The sequence below is a fragment of the Anser cygnoides genome, chromosome 1 (assembly GCF_040182565.1).
Source record: "Anser cygnoides isolate HZ-2024a breed goose chromosome 1, Taihu_goose_T2T_genome, whole genome shotgun sequence".
In the NCBI taxonomy this organism is placed as follows: domain Eukaryota; kingdom Metazoa; phylum Chordata; class Aves; order Anseriformes; family Anatidae; genus Anser; species Anser cygnoides.
In genome coordinates, this window is record NC_089873.1 from 24,025,001 (window position 1) to 24,043,134 (window position 18,134).

At 41.5% G+C, this 18,134-nt stretch overlaps 2 protein-coding genes across 5 annotated transcripts in view; both read right to left on the bottom strand.

The window, feature by feature from the left end:
- The window catches only part of SPAM1 (sperm adhesion molecule 1), a 38,335-nt gene extending 36,490 nt beyond the window's left edge, over nucleotides 1-1,845 (bottom strand). The window contains exon 1 of one of the 4 annotated variants that reach the window (XM_066990597.1): nucleotides 1,774-1,845. The gene's annotated coding sequence lies outside the window, so the exon portion shown is untranslated. Of the gene's footprint in view, nucleotides 1-1,694 lie in introns of all 4 variants that reach the window. The other 3 variants (XM_013199200.3, XM_066990601.1, XM_066990594.1) reach the window with 3 other exon arrangements.
- A 12,331-nt stretch (nucleotides 1,846-14,176) lies between these two features.
- On the bottom strand, nucleotides 14,177-18,134 carry HYAL4 (hyaluronidase 4). Its single transcript, XM_048065733.2, is given in 5 exon segments — nucleotides 14,177-14,723; nucleotides 16,418-16,422; nucleotides 17,208-17,574; nucleotides 17,576-17,993; nucleotides 17,995-18,134. Coding segments are annotated over 5 exon segments (1,041 nt in total). The 3' UTR covers nucleotides 14,177-14,612.

Sequence of the window (18,134 nt, forward strand, 5' to 3'; positions counted from 1 at the left end):
TCTTAATCCAGCACTTCATCCATGTTTGCAAATGTGTTACCTGTAAGTTTCAAAACACTCTCTTGACCTGCCTTTCTCAAAATAAACATCCAGCTAGCAAACATTAGTGGGAATTTAGAGAACCTGAGCCTCCTTCCTGCTACACCAAGGTTTTAGGAAAGATACATATGCCACAGCTTTATTGCTATTGCTTGCAAAGCTTCTCATGGCATTGCTCATCTCATGTCTGCAGCCCTTATTTTCCATATCTTGGTGACCGTTCCACAAAAGGAGTTGAAACACTTCTCTGTCATGGCCCTGAGGGTACTAATGGACTTTCTGCCCCTGCCTGCCCTCCCCTGGGACATCCCTCCTCTCCTGCCCATGGCCCAGTACCCCATTTCGGCTAAGGTCAAGGCTGTCATTTCTTACCCCAGCAATCTTTCAGGGGTGCCAACTTCTCCATCCCTGTCCCTGTCTCTTGTGTGGACCCCTTGGACCCACACCACCATCTCATCTCTGGCCCCATCTCCTGCTGCTTTTGACTGGGCTCCCTGAACAACCCCTGGACCTGGTGTATCACTTGCCTTGTCTGAGGCAATTGATGGATCCCTGTTACCAGCACCCAGGTCTGCCTTCCATGTCCAGCCCCCATGGGACTGCACCCTTTGGTGAGGGCATAACCTGTGCTGGGGTCACCTCAGCTTTCAGCTGTCCATCTGTCATAGAGATGCTGGCTCTCACAGTCCCCTTATACTCTCATCTTTGGCTTTCTGTTCTGAGCAACTACAAATAGCATCACATAATATGTACAAAAGCTCTCTATTTTTCCCATCACTGTAATGATTCAGCAAAATAAACTCTTATTCTTTGCATGACTATGTGAAGATTCACCAAGCTTAAACGTACAGTAGGCCTGGGTTTAGGTCTCTGCTCCTAAACAAGATCAGCAAACAAGTCTTTCGGATGAATTGCCTACAATACTAGGTTGTTGAATAAAATGGGATACAGTTGGTGTTTATCAAGATTAGCTGGCTCTCCCTCAAATGTCCAGGTATGCTCTAAAATGTCCAAATATGCTCTAAAGACACTTAACAAATCAGCATCTACAGGTCATATAGTTGAGAATCCTAGAGAATCCTACCAAGCCGTAAGTGTGAAATGAGTGTCCAAGTAGCCACATGTCAAGAGGAGTCAGCTGGTGACGAGACATGAATTGAAAAGCTTGATGTGCTGAAGGAACACAGTGGTCTAGAGAGCTAGGAAATATCTGAGCAGAGGATTTTAGGAGTTTGGTAACATCTGCATACTAGACGTAAGCATCTTATCTATGATTGCTACCAGTGCACTACAAACCATCTTTGTGAGTGTCCCAATGGATAAGGACAAAGCAATTTCTTGACTAAACACAAACCTATGCCTCAATTCCCCCCCACCCCCCCACCCCCCTGAAAACAGTGTAAACAGTTGTAAAAACACTTGGTGATGACCCACTTGTCTATTTACAAGCATCTAGGAACTGCCCTGTTCTATCCCAGATATCTCCATGGGGTTGGCAGGTATGACACAGGATGTACAAGAGTCTTATTTCCCTCTGGGGCAGCAGCTGAAGGCTAGATGGGATACACCCGAATCCCACCCTTAGCTTAGGAATGACCCAGCTCAAACAGTAGCAGGCTTAAACCAAAATAAGCAAATACATGCAGAGATTTTACCTGGTTCTGATGAGATCTGCTGCTTACAAGGCTCTGCAGGAGAGAGCTATCAGAACTACCTGTTCCCAAGTTACCTTACCTTTATACTGGCTGGCGGATATCCAGTTCTCCCCGTCCTTCCTTAAGTGGCACGGAGTGAAGTTTGTGGCACACCACTTATGCCCACATTCACTTGTTACAGCATGTACTCTTTGGCAGGGCAAACAAAGTGATCCTAACCTCCCCCGAGCGTTTGAAATCAGGAGGAGGTGAGGGCTCATGGTATGCAGACAGAAGCACTCCATGCTTTGTAGAAACACAAGTCCCTAATCAGAGATGTAAAGACAATGAAAACTGAAAAACTCTGGAAGCTTCTGAAGTGTAGGCATGAATATGAAGCCCAAAGGACAGCCTAAGGCTTGATGTGTGTTTGTACTTCTTACTGGAGTCTTCTTGAACTAGTGCACTAGGCCTCCACATTCAAGTTAGACACCACTCACTGAAAAGCAATATTACATAAAAGCAACGGGGATATTTGGGCAGCCCTAGTATAGAAATATTTTATTTCTGATTACTTATAAGGACTGGCTGAAGTCATTTGGTTTGTTCAGCCCAGAGCAGAGCAGGCTGAGGGGAGGCCTCATGGCGGCCTGCAGCTCCCTCACGAGGGGAGCGGAGGGGCAGGCGCTGAGCTCTGCTCTCTGGGGACAGCGACAGGACCCGAGGGAACGGCATGGGGCTGGGACAGGGGAGGGTCAGGCTGGGGGTTAGGGAAAGGTTCTGCACCCAGAGGGTTGTCGGGCACTGGGACAGGCTGCCCAGGGCAGTGGTCATGGCACCGAGCCTGCAGGAGTTCAAGCACATTTGGACAATGCTCTTAGGTATATGACTTAACTATTAGGTTGCCCTTTTGTGGGGTCAGGAGTTGAACTCGATGATCCTTGTGGGTCCCTTTAAACTCAGGAGATTTTGCAACTGTTATATACACCACATCCAGCAGAAGCAGTGCAAAGCTGTGAAGAATTTGTAGAAGTCTTGCTACTCAAGAGACAACTGGGTGCCCAACTCTGTGAGTATGAATGGGCTACATTTCTCATTCTGTCTCCCTGGGTAGCAAGCTAATTGCTTAGATTGTGGATCCTGTTGCAGTGCTGAACAAGAGCCCCACAGTCACCCTGCACAGCATCACCAGCTTCCCAGGCTCCTGGGCACAGCCTCGCAGCTGCGAAGGGGCTCGGAGGCAACCAGAAAGCCCAGTACTGGAAGCCAGCAGTGGAACACAACATTACCAGGGCAAATAAAGTTGGGGAAAAAAGCATATATTTTTTTTTTTTCCTATCAAATCATCCTGGGGGAGGAAAAAAAAAAAAAGTTTTGGATGCATTGTTTAAAAAATATGTTTAAAAGTGAAGTCTAGAATAAGGAAAGGTGATGTCGCCTTTCTCTTTTCAATCACCAGACAGGTTTACCTTATTTTGGAAGTGGTCCTTTCCCAGGAGATACTATAAAAAGTCATAACTCCCACTATCTTTGATCATTTCTACATTATCAAAGCTTCTGCTGAGCAAAGAAAAGATCAGAAAGGTTATCTGGCCACGTTTTTCAATGCAATGAATTGATCAATGCTACAATGTCTATTTGAGAAACTAGGAGATCAAATTCCTCTAGGCAGGTTTCAATAAATATGTGACTCAGTCCATGACCCTTTTCTCTCTGTATCCAATTAATATTTTAATGAGCAAATTTTCTTTGAAGATCCTCTTGAGGAAAAAGCAAATTTTATTTGAATGGAGAGAAAATCTCTAAAAAGTAAATTTTATATTTCTTTTTCGATTAACAGTTGCCTTGGAGCTTGGTTGAAATAATTTGATTGATCTGGTCAGAGTTATAAAGTCACTCAGAAAATCTAATAAAACTGTGTATATTATTCATTAACCTATCCTGAAAAAGGACAGCACATAAAAATGTAAAGATTTTAATGTAAAATTCAGGTACTGTATTATATTCAACAAGTAGGCAGAGCATGTAAATAAAGCTTTTCTGCTACAGAAAAAGCAGATTTCTCTTTTGGAGGTTTGGTGGCACTATAAAGAACTTTCTTTTCATAGCCTGTAGTTCCTTTATGTTGATTTCTGTGTATGCAGCTACAAGCTAGCCCCAACCAAATGCCTACCTTCATAAATGCTGTCACTTCTTCTATACTCTTTATTTTGCCAGTCAGCACTGTAGGGAATGTTCCACATAGAGAAAAGCAATGGTAGATTTGCAGGAGTTAGCAAATACACCAGCCAAGATGTTTTCTGATGGCCACCACCAAGTAGCTCTGCAGCTCACCTATCAGTGCTACACCCCTCCAAAGAGTAGAGAGGGCCCCAGAGTCCAGCAGTCACACCTCACCCTCACCCTCCCCTTTCCTCCAAAGCTTTGCACTGCTCAGACAAACCAACTGGATGCAGCTCGGGTACATGTCGTGGTCATTCCTTTTTCTGCCTGGAGCTCACCAGCACCTGAAGGGTGGCAGCGTGCTGAACCAGGGTGCAGGTAGACCGGGGTGCTGGCAGTACTGAGGAGCACACCCTGCTTGCAGCACCACACCCAAAACTTGCCTCATTAGTGCTGTTCACCACTGCCCTTGCTGCTCTGCCTTCAAATCCCACCACAGCATACAATGCTACCTCTACCAACCTGTGATGTAAATGGGTTCCTCCAAAGCTCTAGCATCTGCCAAGATTGCCCAGGAATGGTCACGCTGATGGTTCATTATAAAGCTCTAATATGTAGTTAATGACAACAAATTTTCTGCAATGCCAGTTGGTATTTTAATAGCCTTAATAATAGCACATATTAGTGGCATTATTACTTGCTTGTGTTAACACCCATCTTCACTGCGCTATGCCAGCAATAACTGATGAGTGCACATCCTAGGAAAATCATCCGCCTGGAGCTGACTTCTCAGAGTAGGCCTTTAACCTCAGGGAAAAGAAATGTGAGTTTAGGATGGGTAGAAGAGAGATTTGATGCTCTTTTGGAGTTACATAACTGCTTCCAAATTCTGCTGATGCAGAAAGCAGCTTAAAAATAGATAATTCCCCTTGGGTTATTGCTGTGCCGGCTGCTCCAGACTCAGCCAAGAACAGCAGACCTGCTGCACAAGCCAAGCTGCCAAGAGGTAGGAATCCAAGACGGGGAGATGCCAGTGTGCCATCTCTCAGATTGTGTTTTTTTATCCATTCTGCATATGACTGGAAAAGTTATTAGCAAGAACAGATGAGATGACCAGTATTACTGGGTCACTATATCAGTTCTGGAGTGTCCAATGAGCAGCTTGCTAGCAGTCTCATATATTCAAGTACTGGGAAAAAGTAGGAAACCAGGCCTAAGATTGTTTTAGGTCTTCTATTTGGCCTTGAATCTTCTGCTTTATCCAAAATATCATGTAATCATAGGCCTAATCTATCAAGTTGGCAAGATAAAACTTTAGGACTGTCGACATCAGAAAGAAAAAGAAAGACAGATTCTGTAGCTTCCTGGTGAGGTCAGCTCCTGGCAAGTGCTATAACTACAAGGCTGCTGCTCAAAAGAGGGTCTTCAGCACCTCTAACAGGAACCCATACTCCAGTGATGCTGTGGACTCCTATCTGGGGAAGATGTTGGCCAGTTTTGTGCTGAGCACTTGGTTCAAGTTCAGCATTTGTCTTCTGGCTATTTGCTATGTGCTTTGTCCACACACTGAGCATTAATGTCCCTGCATCCTACACAGATCATCTTTCACTGGCACCATGCTTCTTCCTGTGTGTGTTTAGGAATCTGGTTAGGATTAGAGAGTTTGTGCTAGTTCTAGACACTCTGTTTTGCTAAGTAATACCTATCTCAACTCATAGTAGCTCTCAGGATGATGACCAGTTTGACCCAGTCACCCAGGCTCCTTCCTTTGGCTCTGTGTTGATAGTCAATCCTTTGTTTTTCTCTATCCATCTGCTGAGAGAAATGGTCCCAGCACACAAGTCCCACATGTCTGTATCCCCATTTCGTGTTCTTCCTGGTTCCTTCTCCCCTGCCCTGAAATGCCTGTGAGGCCATGGCAGCTGCATCAAGCAGAACCTGCAACCTCTACCTGGGCACCACTAAAACCATTGAGACAATTTGCTTGGCAAAAATTCCACCGGAAAAGCCGAGGACTGAATTGGCAGCTGAATGCTATTTTTCACATACCAACTGATTTTTTTTTCCTATTGATTGGAAATTAGCCTGTTCTAAAACACTCAGGGTCAAATTCCCAGCTGGCGTAAGTCAGAGAAGTCCCACTGACGTCTCTGATTTATTTTCTAAATGGTTTAAAAATTCAGCAGGAGCTTTAAAATGCCAATGTTATACATCAAACAGCTGGCTAAAACTCACAAATTTAACATATTTTCTATAATGCTCTTTGACATTAAGTATTCCTTATGGGCTACTACAATAAATACAAGCGCATAGAGAGAGTATTCTGAAGTCTTTTCAAAAAAAAAAAAAAAGTGGAAGACTTTATCAACATAAGTTTTAAGGATAAGAGTCAAAATGTGGATACAAAATTTACATTTTGAGCCCTTTCTATCTTTTACAGACATGTGTCAGTTACCATAATTAATCAAATTTCAGTTTTAGGAGTCCTGCACATTTTTTTGCATGGAAGTTTGACACTGCTGTCATGGTGACTGGAAGGATTTTGACAGCTTTCAGTGGGAGTGGACTTCATCCCTTGTGAAGCCCGATTCTCCAGCAGGTGTGGATATCATCTACATGCAATTCGCATGACACAGTTCCTGCATTTCTGTTCCACTTCTCTTTTCAATTTTGCTTCTCAAAATATGCAGCATGTTGCCATCCCCGATGAATGTTCTAATGAAACTAAAGGCCCAGGAGCTGAGTGCCCTTGGGGGAATTCAGGTGGTAAAGGAAGGCAAGAGAAGCTCCATATTTTGTGTCGTCTCTTGTTGTCACAAAGGCATAGTCTGAGGAGATAAACAAACATTGCCAGCTCTTATTTCATAAGTTCTGGGAAATCTAATATCAGGCCTGCCTCTGTGATCTACACGTTTTAGGAAACTGTTGTAAGTCATGGAATTCTGACTGCAGTTTTTCCTATGCTTCCTTCAGTTGCCAACTAAGCAGAACTGGTTTGGGGCTGCACTTCAGAGTACGCATCCTATTTCTGGACATCGGTTTTCTCCATCTGCTCTACCTTGTTGTAGAAGTGAGTCACTGCTACTGAAGTCTATATTGTAACAAGATAAGAACATGATATATGTGATGTAGAGAAGCAATATTTCATTCTACCAGCCAGAAACTCATGTAGATAAAGACAAGACCAGGCTGTAAATGGCATGTTTTCTTTTATTTTACATGGATTTAAATATAACAGAAACCTTTTTTTTTTATTTTAATAGGCACAGATTCTTTTTTATATTTAGAATACAAGAGATCATGATGCAGAATATTAAAAAAAATATATTAAAATCTGTGTTATTCATATAAAAGCAATACACTCAGGAAACTAGAAAAGCATTTTACCATCTATGGAAATGCCACCTTCTTCTTAGTCCCAGGAGTTACAAGTAAATCTGTGTTCATGTTGCCTTAACTGAATGCTAGTTAAGTCTAGGTTGTTTTCTAATAAAGAGTGATTTTCTTGGTAGCAGAAACATGTAGTAGTCTTTACTTCAGAAATCCAGTCTTTTAAACTAAGGACTTTTCCCTCAATGCTGAGCTCTCTGTGAGCTTCCACTCTCTGTGAGAAACAAGCATATGTCCCATTTGATTAACATAGATCACTCTGATAGATGCAGAGATGACCAGAAAATCTGAGATTATTTCAACAACCTGTGTCTGAAGATCTGGAAAAAGGTTAGGTTTTACTTTGCTGAAGAGCTCCATGAGACTTATTCCAGATTCCCCATTCAGTAGGAAAATGCAGAACCATTCCAGTCCTAAACAAATCTAAAGAGAACCAATACTCAAGCCTTCACCAGCCACATCCAGTGAGGGTTATAGAAGGAGCCACGTTTTCTACAGTCACATCTAAGGTGCAGCCAGTCCTGGCAGATTTCAAGATAATCTTGCTTATCTGCTGAGAGAGAATCCTTACAAAAACACAAATCTCAGGAGGAACTAATAAGCTCCTGTTTTCAAGAACTGCTATTTACCCAAAATCCTAGCAGAAACTAGATTTGATGTCATTATTAGCACATACAGTTATACTATCCTTGGAATAGCAGAGCCTTGACTTTCTTTCCAGGAGGCTCGCCTTTACCGAATGTCAAAACTTGTGTGAATAAGGATCTCAAGCATGGTGTTTTGATAAGATGGTGGTGCAACACTTCTGTCCAATATTACCTTAGGAAAGAACTTAAATCTTAATCTTCTGCAATGTGTGTTAATAAGTGATAATTAGATGTTCCAATTCATGCCACATTTCTCCTTTTCCACCCTCTCAAAACAGCTACAAAAAATCCCAAAGAATCAGAACAAAAGTCTATAACAACAGTTAACATCTCACTTTAAAACACAGAGGAAGTCACACATAGTTGAGACTTTGTTTCCCATAGAAAGTCCATCTGTGAAAACTCATCTTGAGTACTGAGTAATCATCCCCATTATTTAAATTCACAAGTTCACATAGCAGAGACAAGCCACAATATTTCTGAATTTGCTACAGGTTTGAATCTTTTTTTTTTTTTTTAATTTTAATTGGGCCTGTTTTCAGAAAATCCTGCATTTAAGCGGGAATCCTGTAGAAAAAGATAAAAGATAAGTTAAGGGTAAGGATAAAAGATAAATTAAGATTTAAATGTAATTCTGTAATTTTCTTAAGATGGTACTCCTCAGACTTCCAGCAGTGAAGCACAAGGTGGAAGTATACACACAAAGATACATCTGTAGTTTGCTCTGTTATTCTCAAGACAATAACCATGGTGATTAAATTATTCAAGGTCAGCATAAAATAATCTGTCATAGGTGAGAGTACTAAGGCTTAGATAGGTACTTTAGCTTTAATCCCCTCTATGTGAAAATAAGAATAACAGAAACAAACATCTAACTGATTAAATGTCCTATTCCCTTTGATTTCAATACAGTATACAATTACAATGAATGTGCCATGCAATCTGTACAGAGTTTATATGCTGTATCTAATAGGGGTTTTTTTTGCTCTAAATTTAACGATCATTTCAGCGAGTTAGGCACCTGAATTATGCCAAGGCAAACCTATTTTGCACTTGACTGTCAATCTGATATGCAGCAAGGCCCCAGCCTGGGATTAAGATCAACATCCAGACATCTGGAACTGGCTGAATGATGAAGAAAAATCCTTGTCTGTAAGATCAAGCAGCAGAAATGGGCAAGAAGGTACAGCATTACCCTTCAGCTGCCTCCAGGCTAACGTGAGGAAAATGGTTTAGTTCTGAATAAATTAGGATGTTTGAGACAACGGCTGCCTACATGAGATCAGAATTTCTGATTTAATTTGAAACACTAACTTAACCTTGCTGTTGTTTGGATCTGTTCGTTCAGAACAGAATTTCTGATTTAATTTGAAATGCCTACTTAACCTTGCTGTTACTTGGATCTGTTCCTCATAACTGGCTACACATGCAGATGGGGTTTGCCTGATTGGATCTAGATGAAGGAACAAGACCATGAATTTTACAGCCTCTTCACCGTATGACTGTAATCAGGTGCCAGCTTCAAACATCTGTCCTTTTCCAAGATGACAGTAAATGGGAGCAAAAAGAGAAGATATCTTTATCGACATAAAGCCAGTGAGAAATGTGGTACAGGATTTTAATACTAGACATTACCACAAATGGAGCTTCTGAATTACCTGAAATTCAGAATCAGTATCAGATTTCCCATTTCAGAGTGATTTATGGAACAGCCTAGGAGGGTCATCAGCAGCCGGTAATGTCAAGGCAGTTTTTCCGTATGTCCTGGTCTCATTCACAGCTTTTCAATAACCTTGGTTGCCTCTGCTAAAAGACTAGATGTACTGAAAATTGTACGCTGTTTCAAGTATTAGTGAGACACATGCAGATATTTAGCTGATGGTTAAATGGTTATTAATCTTTTGTTTATGTGAAAGAACACATTATCCTCATATCTTATGCCAACAAATACTGTTAAATATCAAATCACAGAGAGTATTATTATTATTATAGTTATCTACATGCTTAGTAACCTATCAAAACCTTTAACAACTTAGATAATTAAGAATTTGTTTTAGATGCTTTTTAGGTATTTTTAGGCATTTTTTGTATTTAGATGCCTATACAGGTATTTTCGAAACGTTTTTTCCTTGCAATGTATGCCTTCATCCATCTGATTTGTTGTAGGAATGTTCTAGCACAGAAGAGGCACCCATCAAAATCTCAAGGCCCTTGCAGTGTAATTCCCTAGAAGACACCCAGCTCAATGCAAGGCCTGTGGAAACCAAGGGAAGCTTAATATTGACTCCATACAGCTTTGGCTTAGACTATCAAAAGCATTGACTAAAATATTTCCATGTTTATCAGCTTTCCTCTGATTTTTAGTTCCATATATTATTATTTTCATGTGCAATTACTAAGAAACATTTAAGCTCAAAAGACATGAAATAATCATGAACTGTACTATGATAAAAGAAAGTATTAGTTATACTTAAAAACATTCATTCTCATGTATGTACAGAGATTAGTAAACTTTGTCACTATCATTTAGTGAGTAAAATAACATAAACTGGTCTCTAATCCTCTGCAGAGAAAAAGCCTACAGCTAGAACAATTTGTTTCACTCGGAGTTTCACTCTATTCACTTATTATGAGATGCTGCATTATGTTCTACATGCCATGTGTGATGGTTTTAACCAGGCAGCTGCTGAGAGCAAAGGCACAGGTTTTGGGGCCTATTTAGGTGCATAACTCCTACTGTAATCCATAAAATAATTTTGTCACCATAACACTTAGTTTTGGCATGCCTAAATCTTAAGGGCATTGACACCAGAGAGGAATCCACAGTCTGAAGTTTAAGCAGTTTGATTTTTTATTGGATTTTCTATGACAGTTAAATCCCAATGAGTTTTCAAATACCAGCACGTCACCTGAGGATTGTGAAATATAGGCAACAGGAAACACAAAGAGAATAAAACAGAAATCCAAAAAGTAATAAAACTGAAACCAGAAACACTCCTTACAGGAGCATAGGAGAGACGTGGTCTGATTGTAGAGGTGCAGCTGATAGGATTTGATACCAGCTCTCATATAACCTGAATATTGTATTGTGTGCAGTAGTACTGCACACAGTACTAGCACTAGTACTGTGTGCAGTTCTGGGCACCACAGTACAAAAAGGACATTAAACTGTTGGAGAGTGTCCAGAGGAGGGCAACGAAGATGGTGAAGAGCCTAGAGGGGAAGACGTACGAGGAACGGCTGAGGTCACTTGGCCTGTTCAGCCTGGAGAAGAGGAGGCTGAGGGGGGGACCTCATCGCAGTCTACAACTTCCTCGCGAGGGGGAGTGGAGAGGCAGGTGACCTATTCTCCGTTATCACCAGTGATAGGACCCGCGGGAATGGTGTTAAGCTGAGGCAGGGGAAGTTTAGGCTGGACATCAGGAAGAGGTTCTTCACCGAGAGAGTGGTTGCACACTGGAACAGGCTCCCCAGTGAAGTAGTCACTGCACCAAGTCTGTCTGAATTTAAGAAGCGAATGGACTGTGCACTTAGTCACATGGTCTAAACTTTTGGGTAGACCTGTGCGGTGCCAGGAGTTGGACTTGATGATCCTTATGGGTCCCTTCCAACTCGGGATATTCTATGATTCTATTCTACGATTCTATGAATGTCTGGCCTCAAAAGGAAAGGTATGCTAGCAGAAGAGTCATAAGCTGGTTCAGCTTTTCCATTGAGAACAGAGTCAGCGTGTGTGGGAGGTAACCTGCTGTGGTTTGAGAAGTACCTCATCACTGTACCACCCAGCAGCTGATCACTAGCACACTACAGTGTGTGCTAATTTGTCCTTACAAAATCATCCGGGCTGCCCATACCATTTAAAAAGAGAGATTGAAACTTGGTAGATACTTCTGAAATAGCTGAAAATCAGGTTTTGTTGGATTGGTCTGTGCTTTGTTGGTTGCCTTACTAGGCTGTAATAATCAAGAATTATAATTCTCAATGAAACTTGGATTTTGAGGTCTTCCTCTGAATATATAATAACAGGAGAGCACTTGAAAACTTATTTGTGTTGTTGGGGGAAAAACAGACAAACAAATAAAGAAAACTTGTATCTCTCAAAGGAAGGAAGCAGTACATCAAAGCTGTTTTGTAATTCCATGGAAAAGTATTGTACCTCTGACTAACAAGGAAACACAGCCCAGATCCAAACCAGGACTTAGATGCCTGGCTTAAAACTGAGGTGGAATATAGGCATCTCTGACCAAACTGCCATCTCTAACACCTACTGCTCAAGTGTGACTTCAAAAACAGCTAAACCCTACTGCTAAACCCTAAGGTCATCCTCAGGAGGTGCCCCTATCCCCACCAAATGTGTTCGCTTCTAACTTGTCCCAGTTCAATGGATATATTGGGTGGGAGAAATCTGGGCCTGGAGAGCTGGATCCATGCCAGGATACTACAGAATATAGTAACATTTATATAAGATGCACTAATGCAGTATAGGCAGGTACAACTTTACCATATAGAATAATAGAATCATAGAATATCCTGAGATGGAAGGGACCCATAGGGATCACCAAGTCCAACTCCTGACTCCACACAGGGTCACCTCAAAATCAGACCATGTGTCTGAAAGCACTGTCCAAATGCTTCTTGAACTCCGGCAGCTCGGTGCTGTGACCACTGCCCTGGGCAGCCCATCCCAGTGCCCGACCACCCTCTGGGTGCAGAACCTTTCCCCAACACCCAGCCTGACCCTCCCCTGTCCCAGCTCCATGCTGTTTTTGTATCCTGTTAGCATGTCCTTCAGTCCTACAGCACAAGCAGGATGCTAAATGAGTCCTTTTACACCTTTCCTCAAAAATTCTACAAGAATCAGAACTTTGATTTTTACAAACCACATTTTTCTGAAAAAGCCATTCCATCAAAAAAATATATATATATCTATCAGAAGATTTCTACTTTTCCTATCAAGAATGTGCTTAAAAAACTTTTTTTTGAAAGATATAGTCTGAATTTCATTTATGTATTTTTTTCTTTTAAAGAAGGATCATTCTAAACTCAATTTATTTCTTATTCATTGGCTGTGGTCTAGTCCCCGTCTCCCTTAATTTAAAAGGAATTTAAAATATTTCATTCTGCAAAGGAGTTCAAGGAGTTCTGTAAAAACAAAACAAAAAAAATTTCTTACATGCCTTCAAGAGCTCTTTTAAGATAGTGTTTGTTTTACAATAATTTGTTTAACATAGCTATTATGACAATAACTCACTGAGGTTAGATATGAGGATAATAGCATATGTTTGAAGAATTAAAAGGTGCCAAGAGGTGCAAAACCATAAAGCTCTAAGTCTGATGATCCTTAAAATTCTGGAACAAAATGGATAATATAAGCCAGTGGGAGTTACTGCTTCATTGCCTGGATCAAAAAAAAAAAAAAAAAAAAAAAAGTAGGGAACTCATCTTAGGTCTCATAGGTCCTTTATTGGTTTTGCAGCTATTTGTCTTATTTTTTTCAACTACAGAGATTCTAATATAAAGACGATTATCTCACGTATACTTTATGTGTGCATATGAATGTTTATATATATATTACCAGTAACCAAACAGTTTGTAATTGCCTCACTCAAGTAAATTCTCCTTCGGAAATACTTAACCCCTGGAAACTAACCACTCTATTTTTTTTTTCTTTTTTTCAGCCTGAAAAATATGCAATAGGTAAGCAGCCCACATTAATGAACTAATTCGGGATAACTTACATGTAACTAATGCAAGGGACTGTCAGGAGATTTCATACAGAAAATATAACCTAGGGGAGGTGCAGAATTTTGCAAAGGGCCTTATCAATCTGCACTCCCTAGAAAACATTGCAGCTTGTAGATGTAGAAAGGATCTATGATGTATGCTAGAAATGCAGGTGCTGACAGCATGGCTGCATGGCAAGAGCATGGGGGTCTGGAGCTGATGGAGATGCTCCAGGGGCTTGCCTGTGTCACTTGACCCAGCTGGGAGGAAGTTCAACCCTCCTTTTCACATGGACTCTGACAGAAGTCATGGCTGAATATTCACAAAAATTGGCTGAAGTAATTGAATTTGCCGAGGACAACTGAACACTTACCTTCAGCCGTTTATTCTCATGATGGCTGGGTTTGTTTACTATCTGCCAGGAGAAAAGTGGCCCAGGAACACCCACTTCACACAGCTCTGAGGACAAAGCCTTTTCTCCTGGCAAAAAAAATGTGGCTGTCTAAAGGCTCCAGGAGACAATGGGGCTTCAGACATAAATCTTTGAGTTTAATGAGGCTAAGTCTGACATCACATGACACAAAGCCTCTCCACTTGATCTAAACAGCCTGCTTCACTTTACTTGCCCACGCAGAGACACAGATAGAGTTCTCGTAACCAGACAAATTGCTGGGCAGCACTGGTATACCTAATCTGGTCTGACTGGTGTGCAGGTCAGGCCCTAGCATATTTCCTGGTGTTTTATCCAACTGGAGAGGAATCTGACCACGATGACAAATACTGAGGAACTGTCTCCCAGAATGCCAGGTATTAGCCATGGACTTCCTTCCCTACCGCTGGGTTGCCCGTAAGCCTCACAGGGCCTGGCTGAACCAGGAAGAATTGCGTGTTGCATGGTCATCCTGGCTGGGGGACAGCCGAGTGATTAAGTAGTCAGCTCTGCTCTACTGACTCCTCAGAACTGGTGCAGTTAAGGTCTGTTAATAGGGTAAAATGAAGATCTCACACATTGCATTTAAATCAGGCACAGGCTTACTTCTGACAAAGTTAAACTCATCTCTCTCCAAATAACAATGCCTGCAGCTCCCAAAGCAGCACTCTCTCCAATAGTGTTAATAAGATCTCGCTACAGCGAAAAGAGTAAAGACATCACTGTCAGGGTAATTCAGCATTTCACAGCCTTTCTAAAGCAATTCAATGGTTATTTATGTGGCAGTCCTTTAGAGTGCACTTTCTTTTCATAGTGGTTCCTATAAACTGTTTTTTATTGTGTTTCAAGGTTTGTTGTCTAGAGTAGAAAGATTATTAAACATAAGCTGATCCTTGCAGGCTTAGGTATTACCTGAGATATCTGAAAATAAGCAAGTGACAAACACTGGGAAAAGAGTGCATTTTAATTCACTTTGATGCAAAAAGCAATTGCAATTATTTGATATCTCATTATTACTAGAAACAACTAAAATCCTTTAATTAAAGTGGGATTTTTAACATGAGAATTCCCAAAAGCATTCCATCGGCTCTGTTTTTGCTGATAAGAGAAGAAGAGAGCCATTCTGCCATGTCAATCAGCTATTTTCCAGTCCCACTCCAATTTGAAAGCTGTGATTCCAAAAGCATGCATTGTTCATGCTGCTTTCCCTAGGAACTCACAGTTTCTTATAAAAACCCTAGAAAATGTTACCATAAATAGACACACACTATAGGAGGGTGAATGCTGGCATTGTGCAACATTAAATGAAAGAGAAAATGTGGCTCTTGATAACTCTTAAGAATTTCAGTTTGTTTTCATGCTCTTTTTATGTTTGTTTCAGAAAGATGTCTTTCACTATACTTTTCCCTCAAATTGCAGGCTCTAAGAGAAGGGTATTAGCTGCATGGATGTTTATCCTTAATTTGACCGGTGATTAAGAATCAGCAACAAGTAAATTACGATGCCACAAGTACTGAAGATGAAAGACCATTGATATGCAAGTGACTCCCTAGACACCACTGTAGATTTAAGGGAGATTGAGGGCCACATCACATGAAGAATCAAAGTAGAAAATCTTCAGAGGAATTGGCTGCCTAAGGGGGAAAAGAGGTGGAAACTGGGCATGAAATGGTGAAGGGGTTACACACCAGCCTGCAGCAGTTCTTGATGCCCATCTATCTTCTTGCAATGCTAAGGAAGGGCAAGCTGGATAAAACCAGCAAAGCAGGTGCCTATGTCTCCTTCAAGTCTGTCTAGGAATGAGATGAGCAAATAACTCTTCAGCTTTGCAGCAGGCGCCCCTCTGAAAGATTCAGTTATCTTCACCCTCATCAATCCACATCTTTCAGAGTTAGGTCAAGAAAGTGGTCAGGTATAGGAAAGGAAGCTCCCTAGCTCAAAAGCAAAACCCAAAGAAAATGCAGTGTAGACAGCCAGAGGTACAAAATAGCATTTTCTGTCATCACTGTGTTTTGTCCATATGTGAACTGCATTGTTTCCAGTCTGCCACTTGATTGAGCTGTCACACGTGGTAAATCGATAATACAGACTGTGCATGACCACAGAATGTATAAAAATAGCATGTCTTACTCCTCTCCCCCAACCCCACTCAGATATGCAATGGCCTGCTCATGTTGTGGGACCCTCTCCCACTTCCCCCATGCCCAACATACAACATGGACTTTGTCCCACAAGACACAAAGTGGCCCAAAGCCAGGTCTTCAGCCAAGAACAGGCACATGCCTTCCACCTGGAGTGAGGGGGTGATGGCAATGCTATGGGAGTAGTGGGACCTACTAGGAGAGTGAGATAATTCTTCCCAGAAAAGCTGCCAGCTTTGGATTCTGTACCTGGGCTGAAAGACTGAACTCAGCCTTTGAGAAGTGAATACAGCTCACTTGCTAAACTGAAATACAGAATTTGAGACCTGCTGGTAGAGCAGCCAGTGTCTACCAAAGACAGATAGGTTATGTTGCTTGTTCACAGGAAAATTCTGTCTTCATTCAATTTCTAGGAGGATGTCCAGAACCAAGTAAAGAAGGGCTAGGTTAAGACATTTGTTTTAAAAACATTTGTGTGTGTGTGTGTTTTCAGCTGATATGACAAGTACTCCTTGCTTCTGGTGCACTGTTTGTCTATTCTGAGGTAGGCATGGGAATAAATTGCATGTTTTTGAGATGGAGCCATGTGTCCATGACTCCTGGTTTCAATACCTAAGCTGAGTAAGTTGCTTAGCTGTAACACTGAGCAAGTTGCTAAAATCTCTGCCTCAGTTTCCTTTGTATAAAAGGGGCAGCTATCTGGGAATTAGTTAGTGATTGCATACTTGAGCAGAAGAAAGTACATACATTAATGTATTAACTGCATCCTACATACTACATCAGATTGCTGAAATCCTTTTAATCCATTCAAATGCGTGTTTGAGTATAGCACAGTGCTGAAATAAAGCTTAAAAAAATAAAGAAAAAAAGGGTATTTGAGTCTGCATTTTTTCTTCAGAACATTGAGCTCTTCAAGCATGTGGACAATTAACATGAACCAGCAGAGCTGGAGCTGGTTGGAGGTTTTCCATCCCAATGTACCATCTGCAAGAACGGTTGCATAAATGCAACCCACATTGTTCCAGCAAGAGCTTATGACAGAGAGAAAAAAATAAAGGTTCATCTCCATAACCTAGTCAACTATACACAAATACAGGCAAAATGTAACCTTGATATGTCATGAAGAAAATCCTTATGGATTCATTCACCATAAATTCAGAAAAGTGCAACATGTTTTCACTGCTTCCAAGGGATTTCTTAATGCTGGTGGAAGGATACAGGGCTGCACTGCCATCCCAGAGCCAGGGAAGTTCATTGTTCCCCAAAACTTCACTCTTTAGGCAGGAACCAGAGCAGTTCTGAACACGGAAATTGTAATTGTGGCAGTCAGGGTATAAACAGTATCCCTGCAGGCCCTTTGGTCTGCTTTTCATTCCTAATGCAATTGTTTCCTTCATAAAAGCTTTTTGCACTTTTTTCAAAGGAAAATCTGACTTAATGTTCAACATCAGCTGCTGAAAAATTCCCTTCCATTTGAGAAATGACTTTCCTGGCCTTTCTCCTGTAAACAACTTTTGCATCCCAGGCACGGTCCCACTGAGGGCTCCGGTGCTCCCAGTCTATGGCCACTAATCCATGGAAGTCCTTAGCTGGGGTGGAATAGTTAAAGTCACAGCTGCCTTTCTCCAGATGAGTTTGCAAACTGCAGTTCTGTGATCAGCTGCCACTAACAGGGATTTCCTGTGATGTGTACCGAGGATAATAGCCAAGCTTATTAAAATAAAATATGGTCACGTTCTGCCCTCTTGCTTTAGCTAATGGGCTCCCAGTTATACGGAACATTTTCAGGTTCAGCACTACGCTGTACCTCAGGGAGCACAGGTCTCGGTGCGTTCCAGGCAGCTATAAAACATTTCCTCTCCAAAACTGGTGGTCAGACTGGTTTCACGGCAGGAGAAGCCTGGATGAGTGATATGCACAGTTGGGTCAGGGGCTGAAATGTGAACGATGAATAATAGTATCCCAT